Here is a 22,964-nt window from a genome sequence, read left to right as displayed (position 1 = left end):
TGATATAAATTTAGCCTCCAAAAGAACAAAAAAAAAACTTGCACAAGTAACGTAAAGGACCTTAAAAGGTTAATGTGGAGGCGAGTTCCCTCGACATGTAGGAGACGTGGTTGGGTGTTGAGCTGTAGGCCCGCGGCTCTTATCCCTGGTTTCTAAGACTCCGAACAAAAAGAAAGGAGAGTCATCTCCCCTACTGAGGGGATCTAAACACGTTCCCAATGGCCAACTACAAGCATCTGGGAAGGCCTACACATGGGATGACTAGTGGAAAACCCGGAGCCCTTCGGGACGGTGGCGCACTCTCGCCCGCAGACAGGAACCCATCTCGGTCGTCCAGAGGTGGGGCTCCTGTCCGGGGCTCTCTAGGCCGCATCTCTATGGTAGGAAGCGAAAAAACCGGAAGGGGAACTCGTGGGGGGCGGGGTGAGGACTGGAGAAAGGGAGGGGCGGGGCCGTGGGGGCGGGGCCACCGCGCCAACTGGGCTGCGGACCGATGCGAGATGGCGGCCACTGAGGGGGTCGGCGAGGCTACGCAGGGCGACGACCCCGGTCAGTCCGAGCCGCCACCGCCCCAGCCGCAACCCCCGCCGCTCCAGCAGCAGCAAGAAGTGATGGAGACCGAAGCCGGAGAAGGGGTGGCATCCCCTATGGACGACGGGTTCCTGAGCCTGGACTCACCTAGCTATGTTCTGTACAGGTAACTCCCACAGCAGGGCCTCGGATTAGGAATCCATTCCCAGGAAGGCGCGTTCTCCACCTGGGCGGCGGTTCCGGGTCGGCTCCTTCTGCGCCCCCGTGTCCCGCCGAAGTTTCCGCGGCTTCGCTGGTCGGCCGGCGGAGGGCGCGCGCGGCGGGGTGAGGGCCCTCCCGCGGCCCTCGCGCTCCCGGGAGCCCGTGCTGTCACCGAGCGCCAGGAGAGGCGGGACGCCAGGCAGCGCCCAACACTGGATAGCACTCTTTCTTGAGCTGTGTAGGTGGTGTGGCTCAGGGATTTCAGAAATGTCCCGCTCTGTTTCACACTCCCACAAAGGGAGCCTGATAATCTGACTGCATACCGAAGGGTTGGGGTACATTTTGATAACCTGGCAAGAAATAATGATTTTAATAAGGTACAGATTTGCTCACTTTAAAAACAAGGTGAAAGGCTTCTCATGGTTTGTTCTGCTGAAGTGGAGAGATCTAGTGTGAGATCTTTAAGGACTGGGACATTTTCATTCAACATTTTAGCGTCTGGCATCAGCCAGGCACCTCGTTAAGGCTTTAAGGACGGAAGATATTTGTTCCTTAAACTCTGCACACATTCCTGCATCGCCTCGTGCACAATACAGGTGATGTGGAGAAGGCAGCGTCCGGTGCTGCTGAAACTTGCCTTTTCTCCCTGTCTTTGCCAGCACCCAGTCCTGTCCTCATCAGCTCTTTGTTTCCTTATAATACTGGTTCCCTAGCTCCAGTTGAGCCTGCCTGCAGAGACAAATGAGAGGTCCTTATGGCTTTTTCTTTCGTCTAATTTTTTCTCCTGTAGTTCTAGGTAAACCCATTGGATTGCTTATTTGGCTTTTTTTAATGAATGAGTGAAAGTCACTATCCAGATTTTATTGTTTTATTGTTTTACTGATTTAAATTGGTTGGGGTGGCTGCATAACCCGCAAACCTCCTCTCTGAACTGTGAAATATTCGGCTTATTCACTTGGCTGTGTCTGATTTCCCAGTGACGAAGTGACAGCCTGACCTTTCTCCTGCCACTGCCCAGGCTCTAGGTCTCACACTTCAGGCAATCGTTTCCCCAGGCATCTCCCTTACAGAGTGGACACAATTGTAGGGTTGTCTGGATGCTACAGAGTCTTGGCTGTCAGTAGCTGATCAGTATAGAGAACCAAAAAATTGAGTGAAAGGAAAAGAAAACAAGTGAAAGAGTAGTTAAAGCAAGTTTGTTCACACTGGGCAGTTCACACAAATGTCTGTAGGCACCCATTGTTGCCATTATAATGTTATTCTAACATTGATGATGAGAGTATTCATTGAATGCTTACTAGATGCATGTATTACATGCTATTTGCTGTATTTGTAACAGCATATAAATATATCACCCTGGCTGGTTTGGCTCAGTGGATTGAGCGTCGGCCTGCGAGCTAAGTGTCGCTGGTTCGATCTTCCAGTCAGGGCACATCAGAGAAGGAAAACTCTGACTCCAAAAAAACCTCCGCTGCCTTGCGGCATACCTCTTCAGGGGAAAGGCTAAGGGAGTAAACCCCGACAGAAAATCTGGAGCCGGAGTCCCTAAGGCGGTTTGACGTTGTAGTCAACACCGGCAACTCCTGCGGCGCACCTGAAGCCAAGCTGTATTGACTCCGTCTTTCCCTTGGACCCTTCAGCTGCGAAGAGAGGGGGTTCTGCTGCATGGGCAACAGCAGACCCTCCATATCACCCTGCCCAGGCTCTGTAGCTTCAGCTTCACTGGAGAGGACACTCCAGCGTCATCGCAAGATGTCGATTCAACACGGGAGGAGACAGATACCGTGTCACTCCCGAGTCGGACTGCACGGCCATTCTCGGCGGTGCAGATAGACTCTTAAGAAGCTACACCATCGTCTCTCGAGATGGACGGCTGCCGACGACGATAAATATATCAGCATAGTAATATTATATAGTATATTTGCTAGATTCTCTATGCTTATTATGTACATTTTAAGTGCTTGACATGTTATTTCACTTAATCCTCCAAATAGCTTTCTAAAATTGGTTGGTAATATTATCAGCTCCATTTTATAAATGAAGAAAGTGAGGCCCAGAGAGGTAAAGTAACTTTTTCAAGGTCACACAGCTGGTAAGTGGTAGAGCCAGTATTTAATTCAGTTGTCAGATTTCCAGAGCCTGCTAATGACCGCTTGGACCACCTCTCAATATACAATAAACTAATAGTGTTTACTTTTTTAAAATGTCAGTTCCTAGTAATCCTAGTAAATTGTTATTTAAAAAATTTTTAAAATATTAACTCCAAAGAGTCTTGTTAGACCGATGGATAGATTGATTTCTAATTTAAAACTTGTGTACATGCTGCAAAAACATGTTTTTCTTATATAAAAATTTTTAATTTGAAAATATTAATTTATTAACTTATTTTATTTGGAAGATTATTAATATTTTTATTTTAAAGTTTAATATGTAAAGCAAAGTGGCAAAACTTGGTCATGAAGAATCCAACCATGGGTACACTTAAGATGTTTATAAGCTACTAACTAGTGTTAATGTAAGTGTATTTATTGCCATTTTTAAAAACACTGGAATTCTTTTTCTTATGTATTTGAATATAATTACTGAAAAAAACTTTATTTCAGACACAGAGCAGAATGGGCTGATATAGATCCAGTGCCACAGAACGATGGCCCCAATCCAGTGGTCCAGATCATTTATAGTGAAAAATGTAAGTTTGCGTTTATTAGGAAAAGGTCTATAAGTCAAGTTTAGTAGCAGAGTTGAAATTCACAACCATATGGCTAAGCAGATGACAGATTTTTGTCTAATAAAGATCTAAATGACTATGATAAGCTAACATTGCGTTTTTTGTAATTTTATTTTCATGGTTAAAAGTTTTATTTTTTCCAAAGAGTGGATATATTCTAAGCATAAGTAATGAATGTTACATTATAATATATAATAGCTACTGTGTGATTGTGTCTTTCATTAACTATTTAATGTACAACATAAATGAGTTACTGTTTTATTTAGAAGAAACTTTGCTGAAAATGAGCATTTTGAAATATATTTTAGCAATGAGTGTTGGGCTTAGTTGGCATACATTTACTGATAGAAAAATGAATTGTTTGTTTTTTTTGACAAAGTACCTTTTTTTTTCATACTGAATGTGAAAATGCTTTGTAAATTGAAGGCTGAGCAAATTAAATTGTTAGTTGTTCTTCTAGGAAAGAGAAATGAATGGGAATGGAATGCCAGTTTTGTAGTTTTGTGTGTGTGTGTATGTATATTATTTCCTTCAGTTAAGGCTTTGTTATTTAAGATCATTCCTCTGTTACAAAAGGCTTTTTCCCCCCTGATTATTAGTTAATGCCAACAAATGTTTGAAAAGGAAGAGTAATGGCATGAGAATTTGCCTTACCAAATATGAAAATGTACTACTTCAATAATTAACATGTGGAATAGAAACAAATAAGATTAATAAGGAATTTAAAAATTCATCATCAGTATAAATGGGAACTTAATATCTGATACAAAAAAAGGACATCTCATACCTTTATGAAAAAGATGGATTAATCAAATAATGGTTTTGTAACAGTTTGCTATGCACTTGGTTATAGGCAAAATTATACTCCAATCTCATATCTTACATGAAAATAAATTAGAGTTGAATTAAAGTTCCAGAACAAAATTGTAAACATACTAGGAGCAAGTATTAGAAAATAATCTTTCATTTTTGCAGTGAAGAAGGTATTAGTAAGCAAAATATAAAGCTCACAAATGATTAAGGAAAAGATTGGAAGATATAACTAGAAAAATGCAGAGCTTTCATACTGTGAGAGATGTTATATGTGAAGATACAATTCACTAGAAGGAATACAATATCTGCAAAGAGGTGTTAACCTCACTAGTGATCAGAGAAATGAAAACCACGATTTTTTCAGATTCATAAGGTACCTATAACAAAGATACTAGAGAAAACTGATACGGTTATACATTTCTCTTGGGGTTAAAAATAATAAGACCGTGACAAGTTAAAAAGCAAGCAGCAGTGTGGGAGAAGAAACACCATATAAAACAGAGGATTAATAATTTAGAATTTTATAAGGAACTCCTGCAAAAGGTTAAGGAAGCAAACTAATTTAAAAAAATGGACAAAGGGTATAAACTGATAATTCACGAAGAGAAAATTTCATTGGCCATTAAATTAGGGGGAAAAATCCATTATCATTAGGAATGACAGATATGCACATTAAAATGGGAATGCCACTTTCTACCCATGAATTAAATGGCAAAGATTAAAACTGTGATATCAGATATTAGGACATATGAATAGACACATACATTTCTGATGGTAGTTTTCATGTTTTGGCCATTTTGGAAAGTAGTGTGGTATATGTAGTAAAACTACCTTGGAGTGCTGCTTCTGTGATACATTCGTGGTTCATTCTGGCACATGGCATCAGAAGACGTGTACTAGGAGATTAAGAGCACACACTTCAGAGCCAGACACCCAGCTTCAGAGTCTTAAATTCATGTTATTGGTTCTGTAACCTAGAACAAGTTACTTGATATGTACCTCTGTGTTACCTCTATTCCCTCCTCTATATTCATGTGTTGGAGAATGAGTAAATAAAATTTATCATTGTCACACAATTTAATACTGCATAAGTATTAAGAGGATCTAGATCTGTTACAACATGGGCAGCTCTCAGAAACAACGTTCAGTTAAAAAAGACACAAGTTTTAGAAACTTTGTTGCTGTGACACTAAAGCATTATCAGGGTGGCCTTCACACAGTCATTTGACTTGCTTTTGCTTATTGTTCAAAATCAGCGATTTTCAACCCTTTTCATCTCATGGCACACATAAACTAATTATTAAAATTTTGTGGTACACTAAAAAAGATTTTTTGCTCATCGTTCCCGGCTATTATTGTGTTGGTTGTTGTTATTTATTTATTTATTCGACAATCTAAGGGGAAAGTGGTCAGTGCCCCTGACTAGATATCAATAGGTATTGCACGTTTTAAAGATTCCTGTGGCACACCAGTGTGCCGCAGCATACCGGGTGTACGTAGCTGTTCTAAATAATGCAGTAAAATAACTTTCCTCGTAAGATAGTTTTAAATAAGAAAGATAGTCCTAATGGGGTTTTGTGCTGTTTACAGTTCGTGATGTTTATGATTATTTCCGGGCCGTTCTGCAGCGTGATGAAAGAAGTGAACGCGCTTTTAAACTAACCAGAGATGCTATTGAGTTAAATGCAGCCAATTATACCGTGTGGTAAGTAATACACACTATTGTTATTAACATTTCCTATTAAAATGTCTTATGTTTCAGTTTGAATGACTTTTCTTTTTCTCAGCTGAGCTCTTAATTTTTATCAAAATAATTCACAAATGAGTTTAGAAATCAGAGACTGAATGAAAAATAGTAACCTCTGCCTCATTCTTTCTCACTACTAGAGTCCCACTCCCTAACTCTTAGCTGTTTTTTCTTGAATTAAACTATATATTCTAAGTAATATGCTTAGTTGTTTTTTTTTCTTTTTAGTCATTATTTATTCCTTCTGTGGAAGAAACAGTCCACCCTCCCTTACTCTTCTTTTACTCATAAGTAGCATTTTTGTGGTGGTTTTAAAAGTAAAATATGTGGTAATATTTGTAATGGAATTAATTTATTATATAAATAGTCATCTAAATGAACAAGCTGTACTGTATAAGAAAAGAGATGTTTTTGATTCTTGTGTAATACACCACATGTAACCCCAGAGTATTATTTCACTGAAAATAATCATTAGTTGATTGTCTTGGCTTGTATCTTACATTTGTTGCCTTTTGCTATTTCTACTTTAAAATGCTTGATTCTTATGGAAAATGGTATAGAAATTTTTCAAAAAATTAAAAATAGAGCTGCCATATGATCCAGCAATTCAACTTTTTGGGTATTTATCTGAAGAAAACAAAAACACTAATTTGAAAAGATAGATGCATTCCTATGATCATTGCAGGATTACTAGTAATAGCCAAGATACAGAAGCAAACTAGACGGTCATAAATAGATGACTGGATAAAGGCTTGGCTGGTGTGGCTCAGTGAATTGAACTCTAGCCTATGAAGCGAAAGCTCACCAGCTCTAGTCCTGGCCTGCGTTGCGGGCCAGGTCCTCACTTGGGGGTGTGCATGAGGCAACTGATCAATGTATCTCTCCTACACTGATGTTTCTCTTCCTCTCTTTCTCCCTCCCTTCTCCTTTCTCTAAAAATGAATAAATAAAATCTTTTAAAAAAAAAGATTCCCATCAGCAGATAAATGGATAAAGATGTGGTGCATATTCAGGGCGGGGCAAAAGTAGGTTTACAGTTGTGAGTATGCAAAACATAGTTTATCCTTGTATTATGGTTTATTATCAATTTGTATTACAACTGTAAACCTACTTTTGCCTCACCCTGTGTGCACAATGAAATATTACGCAGCAATTAAAAAAGAATGAAATCTTGCCATTTGTGATGATATGGATGGACATATACTATGCTAAGTGGAATAAGTCAAAGGCAAGTACTATATGATTTAACATATGTATGGAATCTAAGAAAACTAAATAAATGAATAAAATAGAACAGAAACAGACCCATAAATATATAGAGAACAAACTGGTTGCCAAAGGAGAGGGGTTGAGGGGATGGGAAGAAAAACATTTATTTTTAAAGGCTTGATTCTTCCAGTCACCAAATGGTTTTATGAGTTTGGACAAACACACACACACACACACACACAAAGTATAATTATGTTGTTGTCTTGTAGCTTTATTTGATATTATGGCAAGACAACTTATGTGGAATAATGAGACTTTGAATGCTTGATATTTGCTGTAGGCATTTCCGGAGAGTTCTTTTAAAGTCACTCCAAAAGGATCTACATGAGGAAATGAACTACATCACTGCAATAATTGAAGAACAGCCCAAAAACTATCAAGTTTGGTAAGATGAAAATAAGAAGAAAACATGCCAGTGGGTGATGAGAATATTGGGATTTTTTGTTTCTTCATAATTTTTGTACTTTGCATTGGAGCTAATGTTACCTGTCTTGTAGGGTTGTTAGGATTAAGTAAGGCAGTTTGGGTCAGTGCTTAAAGTGATGCCTGACCCATAGTTAACACAGATGTTTGCTACTATTATTTAGAATATCAACATTAGCATATAATACTGCTAGAGTCAGGAAAAAATTTGAGTAAAAAAAAAAATCAAATGTTTTCAGTGTGCTAAAAAATGACTATGGTATTTGATCTTGTATTCATTTGTTTATTCAAAATATTTATTCTGATGCTGGAGATACAAAGATGAACAAGATACAGTCTAAAGGAAAAGTGAATAATAAAACCAGTTATTTTACAGTGTAATGTGAAAAGCATAATGGTAGTTTTTCCACAGAGTATATTTGTTCTAGAAATTAAGCCCCTAAGTTAGCCTAGACAAGAGTATGGATTATTATTTGTAGGGTAGCAGAACACAATGGGAAAAAAAGAAATTATGGAGCAAGAGGACAGAGAAATAAAATTTGAACAGTTCCTGGGATATAGTGAGCACTCCATGAACGGAAGCTACTGTGGCTGCTATTATTGTGGTGGAGAAGGAGGAGGTCGTCATGGTCATGGTGGTAGAGGAAGAGGAGGAGGTGGAAGTGGTAGTGGTGGTGGTCGTGGTGGTGGTAGAGAACAAGGAGGACGGGGTGGTGCTGGTGGGGAAGGTGAAGTTAGTGAAGTAGAAGAAGCAACGTGCTGTATCATCAAGCACTGGCTCCACTTTCTGTGCCTCTCACTGCTGCCTCAATGCAGGAGTTACCACCATTTTATTTTTTTCAGTATGATGACTGACACACATGCTCGTCTTTATGCCTGAGATTTAAGGATGATTTCCTAGAGGAAAGACCTCTGAGGCAAAGAAAATATTTTGGGGAGATGCATGAAAGCATGAGGTACTCAAGGAGTTGTATAATTCCATGTGATTCTAGTAGATTTGGGGGTCATGGGAGAAGATCATAAAGAGCTTTGTGAACATGATGATAAGGAGTGTGGACTTGATCTTAGTGTCAGTGCAGAGTTACTGACAAATTTTAGTTAAGGAAGTATCATGATTAGATTTGTGTCTTAGGAGTTTCATCCTGAAAGCAGGGTGGAGTAGAGATGGAATAGGTTCACAGTTCTCATAGGCCATTGCATTGGTAGGGGCTAGGAGAGAGTGTGGTGGGGGGATAGGAAAGATAAGGATAAACTTGAGAGGAGTTTTGGAGATAGAAGCAACAGGTTTTGAAATGTAATTCATTGGAGGAGCGATGGAGAACAATGATGTCTATATATTTGGCTTGACACTGGGTGAACGGTGGTGCCAACCATTTGGGGAACTTCGAAGACAAAGCACATTTCTGGGGAAGAAGAATGGATTCAGTATTAGACAAATGGGGTTGCTGTGCTTATGGAAAACCTATGTAGAGTAGTCTAGTACGTGGTTCACCTGGAGCTGACGTTTTAGCTGTGGAGGAGAATGCTTAGGGAGATTTAGAGGAGAAGGTTGAGGGGAGAATACTGGTGAACATCATCGTTTAAGAAGTGTTCCAGGATGACTGAGGAAGGAAACCAAAAGTTAGTGACATCACAGAAACCAAGAGAAGAGTTTTGAGAAGAAAGGAGTGGATGACAAAATCAGCTACTGCTGAGAGGTCAAGGAATGTAAGGACTAAAAGATGACCCACGGATTTTTGGATCAGGTGGATGTTAGTGAGTGACTTTGGCCTGAGCAGTCCTCCCGCCACGGGTGGGGTGGTGTGTGGGTGGGGAGGAGGGAAGCGGTAGGAAGAGGGAAGACGCCACGTAATGGGTTGGATCATAAATGGGTGGTCAGGGCTGGCTGTTGAGAAAAGAAGACAGAGTAGGAGCTAGTCAGGGGTATTTTTTTTTTTTTTTTTTTGTTTCCAATGTGGTAAACTCCTCTTGACAAATTTTTAATTTATAGCTACTTGACAGAAATAGTTTTGCCCATGAACTGGTGAAATGAGCATTTATTTGCTTGCGTGGTGACACTTTGGACTGACTAACGGAAAACTGACAGCCTGTTTATAACCAGAGGAGCTTCCCAACTTGATAAAATGGCATTACATTTCCTGTAGCCTCATTATGCCATCTGGGAATGTTCCCAAAATCTTTGACAGAGTTTTGTGGTTGTCAAAAGACTATTTAACTTCCAGATTTAGCTTGAGATAAACCTCCTTTAAGCCATAAACTATTTTATTGCATTTTACACAAAAATCACAAATCACCATTTTATGTTTTTCAACTGAAGTGTTCTGAAATTTTTCTCTTAGTGTTTCTTTTGTGTTACCTTTTCTTTCCCGTAGAGTCTTGAGAATTAGAGGTGAATTTCTGTTTTAAGTGTCCCTTTACATCACCTAGCACATCACATGCAGCTGATACTTTACTTCTAGGGTAAATAAATACAGAACTTCTCTCCCTTCATCTGGCTTTAGGCATCACAGGCGAGTATTAGTGGAATGGCTAAAAGATCCCTCTCAGGAGCTTGAGTTTATTGCTGATATTCTTAATCAGGATGCAAAGAATTATCATGCCTGGCAACATCGACAGTGGGTTATTCAGGTATTGCCTTTCTTACTACAATGTTTTCCAGATTTTTATTTTTTAACTGAATTAAATATTTAAAATAACTATTAAATTGTAAGTAAGCATTACACACAATATATAATTATTAATAATAATTAAGAGACTTAGTTATCTGACATCATTCATGTTGGCTAACTTATAATCTGAGATGTGTTGGCGAGTAGTTTTATATAAAAGCAGAATAATACTAAGTTCTTAATATTTTTAGATTGAATTTGCCAACAAATTGAATTTTTACAGTAGTTATTTTTTAGTACACCTATGTGATTTTAATTAACAAGGGCATAGTACACACTAAGGTTTTTGCATACATAAACTTCGGAATATGATTTTACATTAACTATTATACATTTTATTTCTGCCCACTTGTTAAAATTTTATTCTAAATCTTGACTAGAAGAGAATAGTTACGACTCCCACTCTGGCGATTTAATTTATTCTACCAAACAATTCTATTGTTTCCTGTGAATTTTCTTTCAGTAATTGCTACTCTCTGCAGCATTCATTATAACAAGAGTATTTTACCAAAATTTTTTAACTTAAAATTTTAAACTTTTCTAAATTTCAATAAAGGTATACATTTTCTAAAGGTATTCAGTGTTTTTATTTATTTTTTATGAAATTCTTCTTTTTTACTATTACCAAATAAGAAATATAACTCCATTAGATTTTTCATGGTTAGTATCCCTGACTTTTTCAGCATTTGTAAGTCTTGATCATTCTTCTCTTTTTTCTAATTGTCTTTATTGGTCCTCTTCTTTACATAATTTTAAAAATTAAAGCAGCTTTATAATGTAAAAAATTTATGTCTAAATCTCGTGTGTATTTTTCTACATGTCTTTTAATGTAATTTTGTCATATGTGCATTTTATTCACTCATAACCCCTTTAATATTATATATTAATATTAAATCACATCAAATTGATATGCTATAGTTAATCATTTTCTTATTACTAACTTTCTTTTTTTTCCCCTCTAAATTTTCAGCATAAACAATGCATAAACATGTAGTTAAATATACTTTATTTTTGCCTTCAATTTAGTTCTTTAGAATAAACATGCCTCATATTATGTAAATTGTTCTCAAGAGGATGGTACTGAATTATAGGCCACTTGCTGCTCTCTCTTCCTAATTGTTTTCCTTCCTTGTGACCATCCGCTTGTCTTTGGTTACTTTTCTTTCCCACTCCCTTTGCTTGACCTGCAGCTGTCCTCCGCCCTCCAGCCATGTGCTGAGTCCAACATCTTCTGTCCAACCTGCGTAGCTTTGCTGAAGTTTGATTTACTTGTTGTTGTTGCTTATAAGTAATGGAATATTTCTAATTGGATGGTTTATTACATATTTTCTTTCAGGAATTTAAACTTTGGGATAATGAGCTGCAGTATGTAGACCAGCTTCTTAAAGAGGATGTGAGAAATAATTCTGTCTGGAACCAAAGATACTTCGTAATTTCTAACACCACTGGCTACAATGATCGTGCTGTATTGGAACGAGAAGTCCAGTTAGTAATCTTCATTTGTTCACTCATTAAAAGAATATTTGTTTGCCTTTCATATGTTAGGTATTGGGGATACAGCCAAGATGAAGACTGCCCCCAGTTCTACCCTCATGGACAATACTTAGATGAACTAGGAAATGCTAAATTTACAAATATGTGTTATGGTATACCTCTGCTTTGTAATGTCTTAACTTTCTTAAAACATTTTTCCTACTATATCTTGACAAGAAATCAGATTTCCTAGTGTCTAGGAAGCTTTATTTTAAAACTATCTTATTAAATTCTTTTGTATTTTGGATAGAGTCCCCGGGTGCCATGTTATTCTAGTGCAGGGTTTAGGGCCAGAAAACTGTTTCTTGAAGGGGCTGTTCTGTGCATTGTAGTATGTTTAGCAGCATTCCTGGCCTTTATGCCCTATACAGACCGTCCTCAACTTAAAATGGGTCGACTTATGATTTTTTGACTTTTAAGATGTTGTGAAAGCAATACACAGTCACTAGAAGCCGGCTAGGCTAAGCTATGATGTTCTGTAGGTTGGGTGTATTAAATGCATTTTTGACTTATAGTATTTTCAGTTTACGATGGGTTTATCAGGACATAACCCTGTAACTCGAGGAGCATCTATATATCAGCAGTAACCCTGCCCCACGGTTGTGACAAACAGAAATGTCCCAGACAGTGCCAAATGTGCCCCCAGGAACATAATCTTCCTCGGTTGAAAACTACCAGTCTAGCAAGCATATAGCCGTTATAAGAGCTAGAAATTTCTGAATTGGCATGAATTTACGTATTATATTGATAGCCACCTCTTTTCTGACTTTTCTCAATTTCGTCTCAGTGGTCTGTTTTAAATTTGAACATGTTTATTTTTATAGCCTTATGAGACCATAGTCATAATTTAATTATAAAAGTTAACAGCTCCTGTTTTTTTCTTTTATAGTTTGTATTCTACTGTGAGGATTAGGGAAAAAAGTGCTCTGAGGGAAAGCAAAGTGTCACCCTTCAAAAAGTTCAGTAGCCTCCTTGCCAAAGGTAGAATGCTTCAGGTTATTGTACCTTGAATTAATCCAATTAATAATTAGGGATTTCAAAATATTATATACTTCTTATTTACTGTAGCCTACTACATTAGGTTAGGCCTAATAAGATATTTAAAAATTGAATAAGAAGAGTTTGGAAAATGCAGAATTCTCTCATAGCCTTTAAAGGCAGATCACTGGTTTTCTATTACCAAATAGAAATAAAGATAATCAGCCAAGAATCTTAAGAGTTTTTTATACTTAAGGTTTATTATACCTTTCAGATAGGTAGGTACAAGAAATATTTAAGCTGCTAAGAGCAGTAGTTATCTAAAATTTAATTTGTTAATTAAATTTTTAACTCTTAAGAATGCAAATATAGCTGATTATTTTCTGTAGTTTTTTCCTTTTATTATAAAAGTAATGCAGTCTAATTATGGGGGAATTGTACTGACTTGTTTAAAATAACACATCAAAATCTCATATTCTCCCTTTTCTCATGTTCCATTCTTTAGAGAGAGCTACAAGTATTGTGAATCCTTCCAAGACTTATAAATACATTTGCCAACATTATGCACAGCAACCTAGGCAATATTATGCACATTGCTTTTTTTCACTAAATATGTTATGGACGTATTTCCATTTTAGTACATAGTCTAGTAGCACTATTAATAATAGTGACTGTTTTTTATCAGGCATTTGCTATATGCCAGGAACTCTTATTGAATTCTCCTAACACTGTGAGATACCTGACGAAGAACTTGAGATTCCAAGCAGTTCTGTAATGTGCGTAGAGTGCATAGATAACAGCTGATGAGACTGGGACTGAGGCTAGGCCACCTGACATCAAAGTCCATGTTTTAACCATTGAAATAGATAATGCTTTAGTGCATATATGTAAGTGAAATTTTTTAGGTTTGTCAGAATGAAATTATGAATCTTATAAGGACTAGTTAATGTCTGCAAGAACATGATTTTGCAAATAACTGAAAACATTAGGTTATGTAATAGTAATTGGAAACAAAACTTTCAGTAATGCTGAATGAGTTTATTACTATTCTCTCTAAAGAAAAAATGCTGTTGTATCAGCACTGCAATAAAACCAAGATTACCAGACTTTAGTCAGTGACTTAGTTATTTGAGCAAGTATATAGTGAAGCAATGTTCTGTAACTTTTATTGGAGTTTTTGTAACTGGGTCTGAATTATATTTAATAATCTTGGAGTATCCATCTTGACTGGGAATCACATAGTTTACTGGTAATCTTGTTTTGGAATATATGAAATATACATTTGTGTCCTGGCTGGGTCTTTCAGTTGACAGGTGTTGTCCAGTACAACAAAAGATTGCGATTTGATCCCCAGTCAGGGCATATACCTCGGTTGCAGTTCAGTCCTGGTTGGGGCATGTATGGAAGGCAGCTGATCGATGTTTCTCTCTCCCGTCATTGTTTTTCTCTCCCCCCTCTCCCTACCCCTCTCTCCCTTCCTCTATCTAAAATCAGTAAACATATCCTCAAGTGAGGATTTTTCTTTTTAAAGAAATACAGTTTGTGTTGGTTACTTATTTTTATTCATTGTCTATATAATTTCCATGCTATTTTTTTATTATAGTTCCTAAGATTATATAGTTCTTCTTCAGTGACTTTGACAACCATAAACATATCTTAGACTTTCCCCCAAGATTGCTTTACCAGTAAAAGGAAAATGTCCTTATTTTAGCTGACATTTCCTTCAGAGGGAAAGCCTAAGTTAAAAGAAAATCTCCCACATTAACTTCTTTTTCTGCTGTGAATTGAGCCTTCATATTAAGCATCCTTCCCCAGAATTGGATACGAATATACAATAGGGAAGAGCTGTGTAAAAAAGAGTTGACAGCTGGAGACGGGAAAGATTTAGATATAGCCTAGAATGATACCAAAGTCCACTAAGAGAGGTAAATGAAAGCACATATCTGAGCTATGCCACAGTCTTACTAAAACTTTCTAATTATTGCACTGCTCTTAAAATTATATACATATTTATTTGTGGTCTTTTTCTTACAGGTACACTTTGGAAATGATCAAACTAGTACCACATAATGAAAGTGCATGGAATTATTTGAAAGGGTAAGAGTTGTTTTTGCTTGTTTTATGTAAAATACAGCCAGTTAATATGATGCATCATGGAATATGCTACATAATCAGATTCCAAAAGGATACTAAAGGATTTTCTGTTTTTCTCTGAGAGCAGAAGTGTGTTATGGTAACACCCAAGAACAGGGCCCTCGACCCTTCTCTTTGCCACCCAAGCACATACCAGCACAGTTTTTAGAGTAGTCCCATCAGTAAACAGCAATACAATTATACTTGTATTTATGAATCCTGCAGTCTTTATGTCAAAGAATGGAATACACACACTCCGTTCATGTTCAGCTCAGGAACACAGCAAGTCAAGGCCCACTGTTTACAATCAGGTTTCATGGGTGCATAGCCAGCCTTTCTGCTTTTTACTTCTAGAGATCTCCTGTTATAAGTCTCACTTGTTAAACTGACATAACTAGTTTCCTTGTTGAACTTAGAGGTCTCAGAGAGCCAAAGTATGGAGCCCAGTCACATTGGGAGGTGTATCCCGGGTATGCTCCTATAATACCTGGAGTGCTAAACAGATAAGGAACCATATCAAGAAGAAACAGAAACATCTCTCCTGTGTTTTCCTTCACTTTTAATTTTAAGAAGGTGATTTCTTTTTTGCTTTAATTTTGTATGTTACAAGTTTGAGTTATAAATTATCACTTTTAAACTTCATTATTCTTTTACATTGATTTTACTCAGATCTGAATTATGATAAAGCTCAGATATAATTTAAAATCTTCATTTAGCTTGAGCCTCCTTCTTTCAAAATAAGTCTCCTTCTCTTGTTTATTTCTCAGGGGCTATTTCTTGATCTCTCTACTGTTTTTATTCTCAAAATTTAGAATTACTTTTTTTTAGGATTTTGCAGGATCGTGGTCTTTCCAAATATCCCAATCTGTTAAACCAGTTACTTGATTTGCAACCAAGTCACAGTTCCCCCTACCTAATTGCCTTTCTTGTGGATATCTATGAAGATATGCTAGAAAACCAATGTGACAACAAGGAGGACGTTCTTAATAAAGCATTAGAGGTAAGCTGGTGGAACTCAGTGCTTTTATTTTGGGGTTCTCAGAACTGGGTCTGTCCAGTGCTAATATTCATGCCCTTTTTCAACACAATTACTCAGAATTCAGTTCAGGGCTATTTCTGCGGTTCAGGGCAAAAACCACATCGCTAGTGAACCTAGTATATGACTAAGGGTGTATCTCATTTGAACATGATCCGAGTTAAACTGTGTTAGCTCAAAAGCATTTGTCTTAAAGATTGAATTACACATTTTCTTTAATGAATTTTTTGTTTTTCATTTTTAGTTATGTGAAATCCTAGCTAAAGAAAAGGACACTATAAGGAAGGAATATTGGAGATATATTGGAAGATCCCTTCAAAGCAAACACAGCACAGAAAGTGACCCACCAACAAATGTACAGCAATAACACCATCTAGAAGAACTTGATAGAACGCTTCTATTTTTTTAAGAGACTCTAATGCAGGAGTGTAAAACTAGAGCGATCATTCCTTTTGCCTGTGGTGTAGTTTGCATTACACAGGTATTGCTTTTTAACAAGAACTAAGTGTAATGTTCCTAGGGTGCTGCTGCTATTCATACTAGCTCTAAGAAATTTGATTCTTTTAAAACAAATTTGGGGGGAGGGAGAAGAAACAGAGTTCCATAAAGGAACTTTTGTAGTCTTATCAACATTTAATCCCTTAGCATCAACTCCTCCCTAAATGGTATATGCATCGGGATTTGCAGGAATAATGATTGCAAATAACTTGTATGTGATGGATGTGAGGTAACTTAAATTTTGGTTCAGGAATCAAGGAATGCAATTGTTAGATTGGAGCTGCTGTGCCACTCTCACAGTATCTTGCTATCACCATAACCAACTAATGCCAAAAGAATGGTTTTGTAATAAAATTATAGATGTATCCTAAACAATGCCATAAGTTTGATTTTTTAAATAGCATTTAACTATATAAAAGGGACACGCCTCAGCTTAGAAAAGCAATTGAGGAAGAAAATACGGATATAAAATTATAGAAACAGGAAACATGATTACATTAGAGGAAACGTTATTAAAGCTTGAATTGGCCAGTTCTTGACTACATGTAACAAAATCCACTAAAAGTAGTTTAAAACCAGAGTTTGTTAAGGTATATAGCTAGCTCACAGAATAACTGCCTATCCTCCCAGAAGTAATACATCCCAAAGCCATACTACAGAACTGGACCATCCGTTGCTGCTGCCCAAGCTGGTATCAAGAAACTGCTGAGGGAGCCCGTCCACCTCTGCTGCGTTTCATGTGAGTACATCTGTTTCCCTTCCCGTGGAATGCAGCTCCAAGCTAAAGGCTCACTTTGGTGCATCTGAGTGGAAAGAACCCAAAAGACATCTAAAACTCTTAATTGCAAAGTAATCTGGGAAATGTAGTTTATAGCTTTCTAGTCTCTGGAATTCAGGAAGACATGCTAGGAAGAAGTTGAAGTGTTAAACAAGCTAGTTCTCTACCTGCACATAATTAAATCTCAGTTTATCAGTAAAGAATTTTTGTACAGTTTTCATAGCAAACTACAACTAAAGAAATTACATAGAGTAGAAAAGTTGTCTTTTCTCAGGAATTCAGAGAAAATATTTTAATTCTTTCTGAAGAAAATATATGGCATATTGTTTTTAACATTTTGCATGTTTTTGTTTTTTTTATTTAGACTCCAAATATCTCTGATTTTATATTGAAATTGCCATAAAGGTATCATCCCTATGTAAGCAATTCCAAAGGTTTCATAAGTTACAAAAACTGTATAAAGAACTTTTCATAAGATAGCATTTACTGTCAGAAACTTATCAATCAATTCCCCCAAATTGATTGGATTCAAGCCTGCTGACTCAAAGCTTATAGAGACTGTTTAATAAAAAAAAAGCCTAATGGTAGGTCACCAGTTTACATTGAGAAATGTCACTGAAGCAGACCAGTTATATCAGCCTAGCCACTTGGCATTTTCTGCCTTAAGTTTAATGAGTTGGCAATTCATTTATCAAAAAGTTGCTTAATGAGCATGGAATCGGGTGAGGGGGCTCCATGATTTAAATGTATAATGATTTTAGACTTCGATACCCCTAATGAGGACCATCTCCTAACAAGCAACTTGCATTGGGCCAACAATTAAAATGGGGCCGCTTTTCATGGAGTGCCTTCTTTACGTGAACTAACAACTGAAAACTGGTTATTCATACTTTGGATGGCTGGCATTCATTTTCTCAAAAATGAAGTTAGTTTGCCACTTCAAGGAAAACAACTGAGTTTTTTGCCTATGATAAAATTTGAGGTTTCAAGTGAAAATTTTAATCTACCGTGGTGAGCTTGACAGCTTCCTATTACCTACAGACTTTTCTAATAGAATCAGTGATGATATTAATGAGTGCCATTTTTTGGTATTGTATAATTAAATATGTCAATAATTGGGAGATCTGCATAACTCAACAAACCCATTTTTCCAAGTGACCCCTCTTGTATATGATGCACACACTTACATTGAAAATCCATCAGACAATTTTATACTTTTTGCATTCAGCCACGAAACATTTTTTTAAATCCTCACCTGAGGATATGTTTATTGATTTTAGGGAGAAACGAAGGGGGAGAGAAACATCGACATGAGAAACATGGATCGGTTGCCTCTAGTACGAATCCTGACTGGAAATCAGACCTACAACGTATTGGTTTATGGCAGCGGTTCTCAACCTGTGGGTTGCAACCCCTTTGGGGGTCGAACGACCCTTTCACAGATCATCTAAGACCATCGGAAAACACATATATAATTACATATTGTTTTTGTGATTAATCACTATGCTTTAATTATGTTCAATTTGTAACAATGAAAATACATCCTGCATATTAGATATTTACATTATGATTCATAACTAGCAAAATTACAGTTATGAAGTAGCAACGAAAATAATTTTATGGTTGGGGGTCACCACAACATGAGGAACTGTATTAAAGGGTCACAGCATTAGGAAGGTTGAGAACCAATGGTTTATGGGATGATGCTCCAACCAACTGAGCTACCTGGCCAGCTCCAAACATATATTTTAAAAAGAACTGAAGAGTAGTCTTTTATATTTACACAGACACTTACCATTTCTGCTGTTCTTTCATTCCTGATTTTTCAAGTTTCCGATATTTTTTTTCTGAAGAAATTTCTTTTCAGCAGTTCTTTTAGAGTATGTTTGCTGGTTGCAAATTCTCTTTAGATAAAGTTTTCCTTTATCTGAGAAAGGCTTTATTTCACTTTCATTCCTGAAGGATATTTCTCTGGATATAGAATTCTGGATTTATAATTTTTCTCTTGAAAAAAGTGTTCTGCCACTTCCTTCAGCCTTTATGGTTTCCAGTGAGAAATCTGTCAGTAGAATATGTGTTCACTGAAGGTTAGGCATCATCTTTCTCTGGCTGCTTTTAAAATTTTTAGTTCGTCTTTAGTTTTCATCAATTCGATTTTGATGTGTTTTGGCATGGGTATCTTTGGATTTATCCTGTTTGCTCAGTTTGAATCTGTAGATTTGTGTTTTCACCAAAATTGGGACATTTTCAGACATTATTTCATCAAATATTTTTTTCCAGCACTTTTTCTTTTGAATATTAGACCTTTTGTTCTTGTCCCAAATGTTATGTTATTATTATTTTTTTACTTTTTTTTTTTTTCCCTCTTGTTCAGATTGGCTCATTTCTGTTCTGTGTTCAAGTTCTCTGACTCCATCCTCTGTCATCTCCACTCTGTTATTGGATCTATCCAGTGAGTTTTTTGTTTTGGTTATTATATTTTGTAGTTTCAAAATGTTTGGTTCTTCTTAATATCTTCTATTTCTTTACTGATACTTTCTATTTTAACTTTTGTTTCTAGAGTGTTCCTGATTGTTTTGAGGATTTTTTATAATAACTTTTAACATCCCTGTCAGGTAATCCCAACATCTGCATCATCTTGTCATTGGTTACTATCGGTAGTCTTTTCCTATTCAAGTTGAGATTTTGGAAATTATATGCCTGGTAATTTTGGGATGTATCCTGGGAATTTGGAATATTATGAGAGATTCTGATTCTTGTCTTAACTCTTATGGAGAATTTTATATATATATGTTTTTTAAGTAGTAGTCACCTCCTTCTGTCTCTACTAAATGACTTTAGGAGAGAAATATCCTCCATCAGTCTCACTAGGGATTCTGAGGCTACAAGCTTCTTGCTCCGTCTGTGACAGAATTTTTAAGCTTCTATCCATTCTCTTTAATCCTGCAGCACATCAGACTGGGTGCTGACAGCCTCCCTGATTTCCTAAGGGCAGGTCTAAAGCTCATGTTTGTTTCTCTCCTTGGCCCATGGATTCAGGCTGGTTTTCTGTGCTACTAACTAGTTGACTGACAAAGCATGGTCTCCTTGCCATATGGAGTTCCCACAGGAAGCTGGCCACAGGGTGGGGGGTGTGTGGGTAAGGCCCATGGAGTGTTGGGGGTGCCTGTGGGCCAACTGGGGGGATCTGCTGGTGAGGCTCCCGCGTGGCTTGTGGATGGGCTTCTTGATGAAGTCCATGACGCTGTTTAGTAGGATCCGTGTTACTTCAGTGTCTTCCAAAAGTCTCAGCTGCCCCTCCTCGCTTCTTTCCACCCATTGCATGCATCTCAGCGTTCAGCACTCTGGATGGGTTGAGAGAGAAATGGGCCTCTTTGGCAGCATCTGCACAGCAGAGGATCTAGGTTCTCACTCACTCACACCCTCTTCCTTTCCCCCACGGGAAAGACCAGAGGCTCAGATGGTCTCTTTTGGCACTGATCTGTGCTATCTCAGTGGAGGGGTGATGAAGGTAAAGTCAGATTACTCCTCTTACCCTCTCTAGTTCATCCAAATGCATATTTCCTTGCTCCAGTGGTGTGCTGGAATTTCTTTGCTGGTAACCTAAACTTCCACAAAGGCTCTCTCAACCTTGGGTGATTGTGAGGACAGTTCTCCAGAGGCTGCCAGGCCACACCCGAGAGATTGTAGTTCACAGGCCACTGTCAGGTCCACAGGGAAAACGGAGGTCGGTATGCCTATTAAATGATGCATGGAGGGGCCAGACTCCTCCTGGGTCCCTTGCCATGTGTTGCTGGACCCCATAGCTCCCACAAAGACACTTGTTTGTGGATGGGTGCACTTTGTTGTTAAGAGGGGGATATGAACAAGAGACCTCCAATTCAGCCATGTTTCTGACATTACTCCCCAAGTGCATTCTCATTTCCTTCTTAACCTCATTTGACAAGTCATATTCTTTTTTTAAGTATATTTTATTGATTATATTGTTACAGTACCAATTTTTTTTCCCTTTGCTCCCCTCTGCCCAGTACCCCCCTTCCCTCCAGCAATCCCACGCCACCTTAGTTCATGTGCATGGGTTGTGCATATAAGTTCTTTGGCTTCACCCTTTCCTATATTATTCTTTTTTTTTAAGTTTTTTACTCTTTTTAAAAAAAAATAATTTGTTCATATTTGTATTTTTAGAGAGAGGAGAAAGGAGAAAGGGAGAGAAACATCACTGTGTGGTTGCCTCTCACTCGCGCCCCCATCAGGGACCTGATGTGCAACCTAGTCATGTGCCCTGACTGGGAATCAAACCAGCGACACTTGGTTCACAGGCCAACACTCAATCCACTGAGCCACAGCAGCCAGGGGTCCTATATTATTCTTAACTTACCCCTGTCTATTTTGTACCAACCAATTATGCGTTTTAGTCCCTGCTCCCTGCACCATTTCCCCATTCTCCCCCTTCCCCTTCCCAGCTGATAACCCTCCAAATGATCCCATACCTATGATTCTGTTCCTATTCTGGTTTGCTTAGTTGGATTTTGTTTTTATTTTTTAGATTCAGTTGTTGATAGTTGTGAGTTTGTTGTCATTTTAATGTTCACAATTTTGATCTTCTTTTTCTGAAGTAAGTTTCTTTGACAGACATTTCATATAATAATGGTTTGGTGATGATGAACTCCTTTAGCTTTACCTTGCCTGGGAAGTACTTTCTTCGCCCTTCCATTCTGAATGATAGCTTTGTTGGATAGTCATCTTGGTTGTAAGTCCTTGCTTTTCATCACCTTGAATACTTCTTGCCAGCCCATTCTTGCCTGCAAAGTTTCTTTTGAGAAATCAGCTGATAGTCATATAGGCACCCCTTTTTAGGTAACTGCTTTTCTCTTGCTGCTTTTAAGATTCTCTCTTTATCTTGAACCTTTGGCATTTTAATTATGATGTGTCATGCTGTGAGTCTAGCTTGTTTGGGACTCTCTGTGTTTCCTGGACTTGTATGTCTATTTCCTTCACCAAATTTGGGGAGTTTTCCTTCATTATTTTCTCACATAAGCTTTCAATTTCTTGCTCTTCCTCTTCTGGCACCCCTGTGGTTTGGATGTTGGCATGTTTAGAGTTGTCCCAGAGGTTCCTAAGCCTCTCCTCATTTTTTTCAATTATTGTTTCCTCATTTTGTACTGGTTGACTTTTTTTCTTCCTTACATTCCAAATCATTGATTTGAAGCCCGGTTTCCTTCCCTTCACCATTGGTTTTGTGTGGATTTTCCTTTGTTTCATTTAGCATAGCCTTCACTTCTTCCCTTATGCATTTGCCATATGTAAGCATATCTGTCAAGCCTGTGAGCATCTTTATCACCAGTGTTTTGAACTCTATGTCTGTTAGGTTGTCTCTCGTTTGTTAGGATGGTTATCTCCTCATCGGTTAGTTCTCCCACTAGAACCTTGATCCGTTTCCCCTTTTGGGCTATACTTCTCTGTCTCCTCATCTTGACAGGCTCCTGTGTTTGTTTGCCTCTATGTCTTAGGTAATTTTGGGAGGTATCCTGGGAATTTGGAATATTATGAGATTCTGATTCTTGTTTAAATCTTATGGAGAATTCAATATTTTTATTTTAGCAAGTGTTTGCCACAGCTAGGTGTAG

General features: G+C 37.7%; 1 protein-coding gene across 1 annotated transcript; it reads left to right on the top strand.

Annotated features, from left to right (window-relative positions):
- The first annotated feature begins 457 nt into the window (after positions 1-457).
- Positions 458-18,835, top strand: FNTA (farnesyltransferase, CAAX box, subunit alpha). The gene is made up of 10 exons (XM_090258453.1): positions 458-697; positions 3,336-3,421; positions 5,864-5,978; positions 7,570-7,674; positions 10,214-10,340; positions 11,718-11,866; positions 14,927-14,989; positions 15,854-16,025; positions 16,306-17,298; positions 18,618-18,835. The coding sequence occupies exons 1-9, from the start codon at positions 501-503 to the stop codon at positions 16,426-16,428; spliced, it is 1,137 nt and encodes a 378-aa protein (XP_090114579.1). The 5' UTR covers positions 458-500; the 3' UTR covers positions 16,429-17,298; positions 18,618-18,835.
- The last annotated feature ends 4,129 nt before the right edge of the window (positions 18,836-22,964 follow it).

This window comes from Furipterus horrens, unplaced genomic scaffold (assembly GCF_987537825.1).
Source record: "Furipterus horrens unplaced genomic scaffold, mFurHor1.1.pri manual_scaffold_12, whole genome shotgun sequence".
In the NCBI taxonomy this organism is placed as follows: domain Eukaryota; kingdom Metazoa; phylum Chordata; class Mammalia; order Chiroptera; family Furipteridae; genus Furipterus; species Furipterus horrens.
The sequence above is the reverse complement of the archived record's forward strand: the minus strand, read 5'-3'. Positions and strand labels throughout refer to the sequence as shown.

Excerpts from the sequence above, each read along its gene's own strand:
- FNTA (XM_090258453.1), top strand. The coding sequence starts at position 501 with ATGGCGGCCACTGAGGGGGTCGGCGAGGCTACGCAGGGCGACGACCCC. Across the intron at positions 5,979-7,569 it reads GCAGCCAATTATACCGTGTG|GCATTTCCGGAGAGTTCTTT; the intron begins GTAAGTAATACA and ends TATTTGCTGTAG. Across the intron at positions 14,990-15,853 it reads GCATGGAATTATTTGAAAGG|GATTTTGCAGGATCGTGGTC; the intron begins GTAAGAGTTGTT and ends ACTTTTTTTTAG.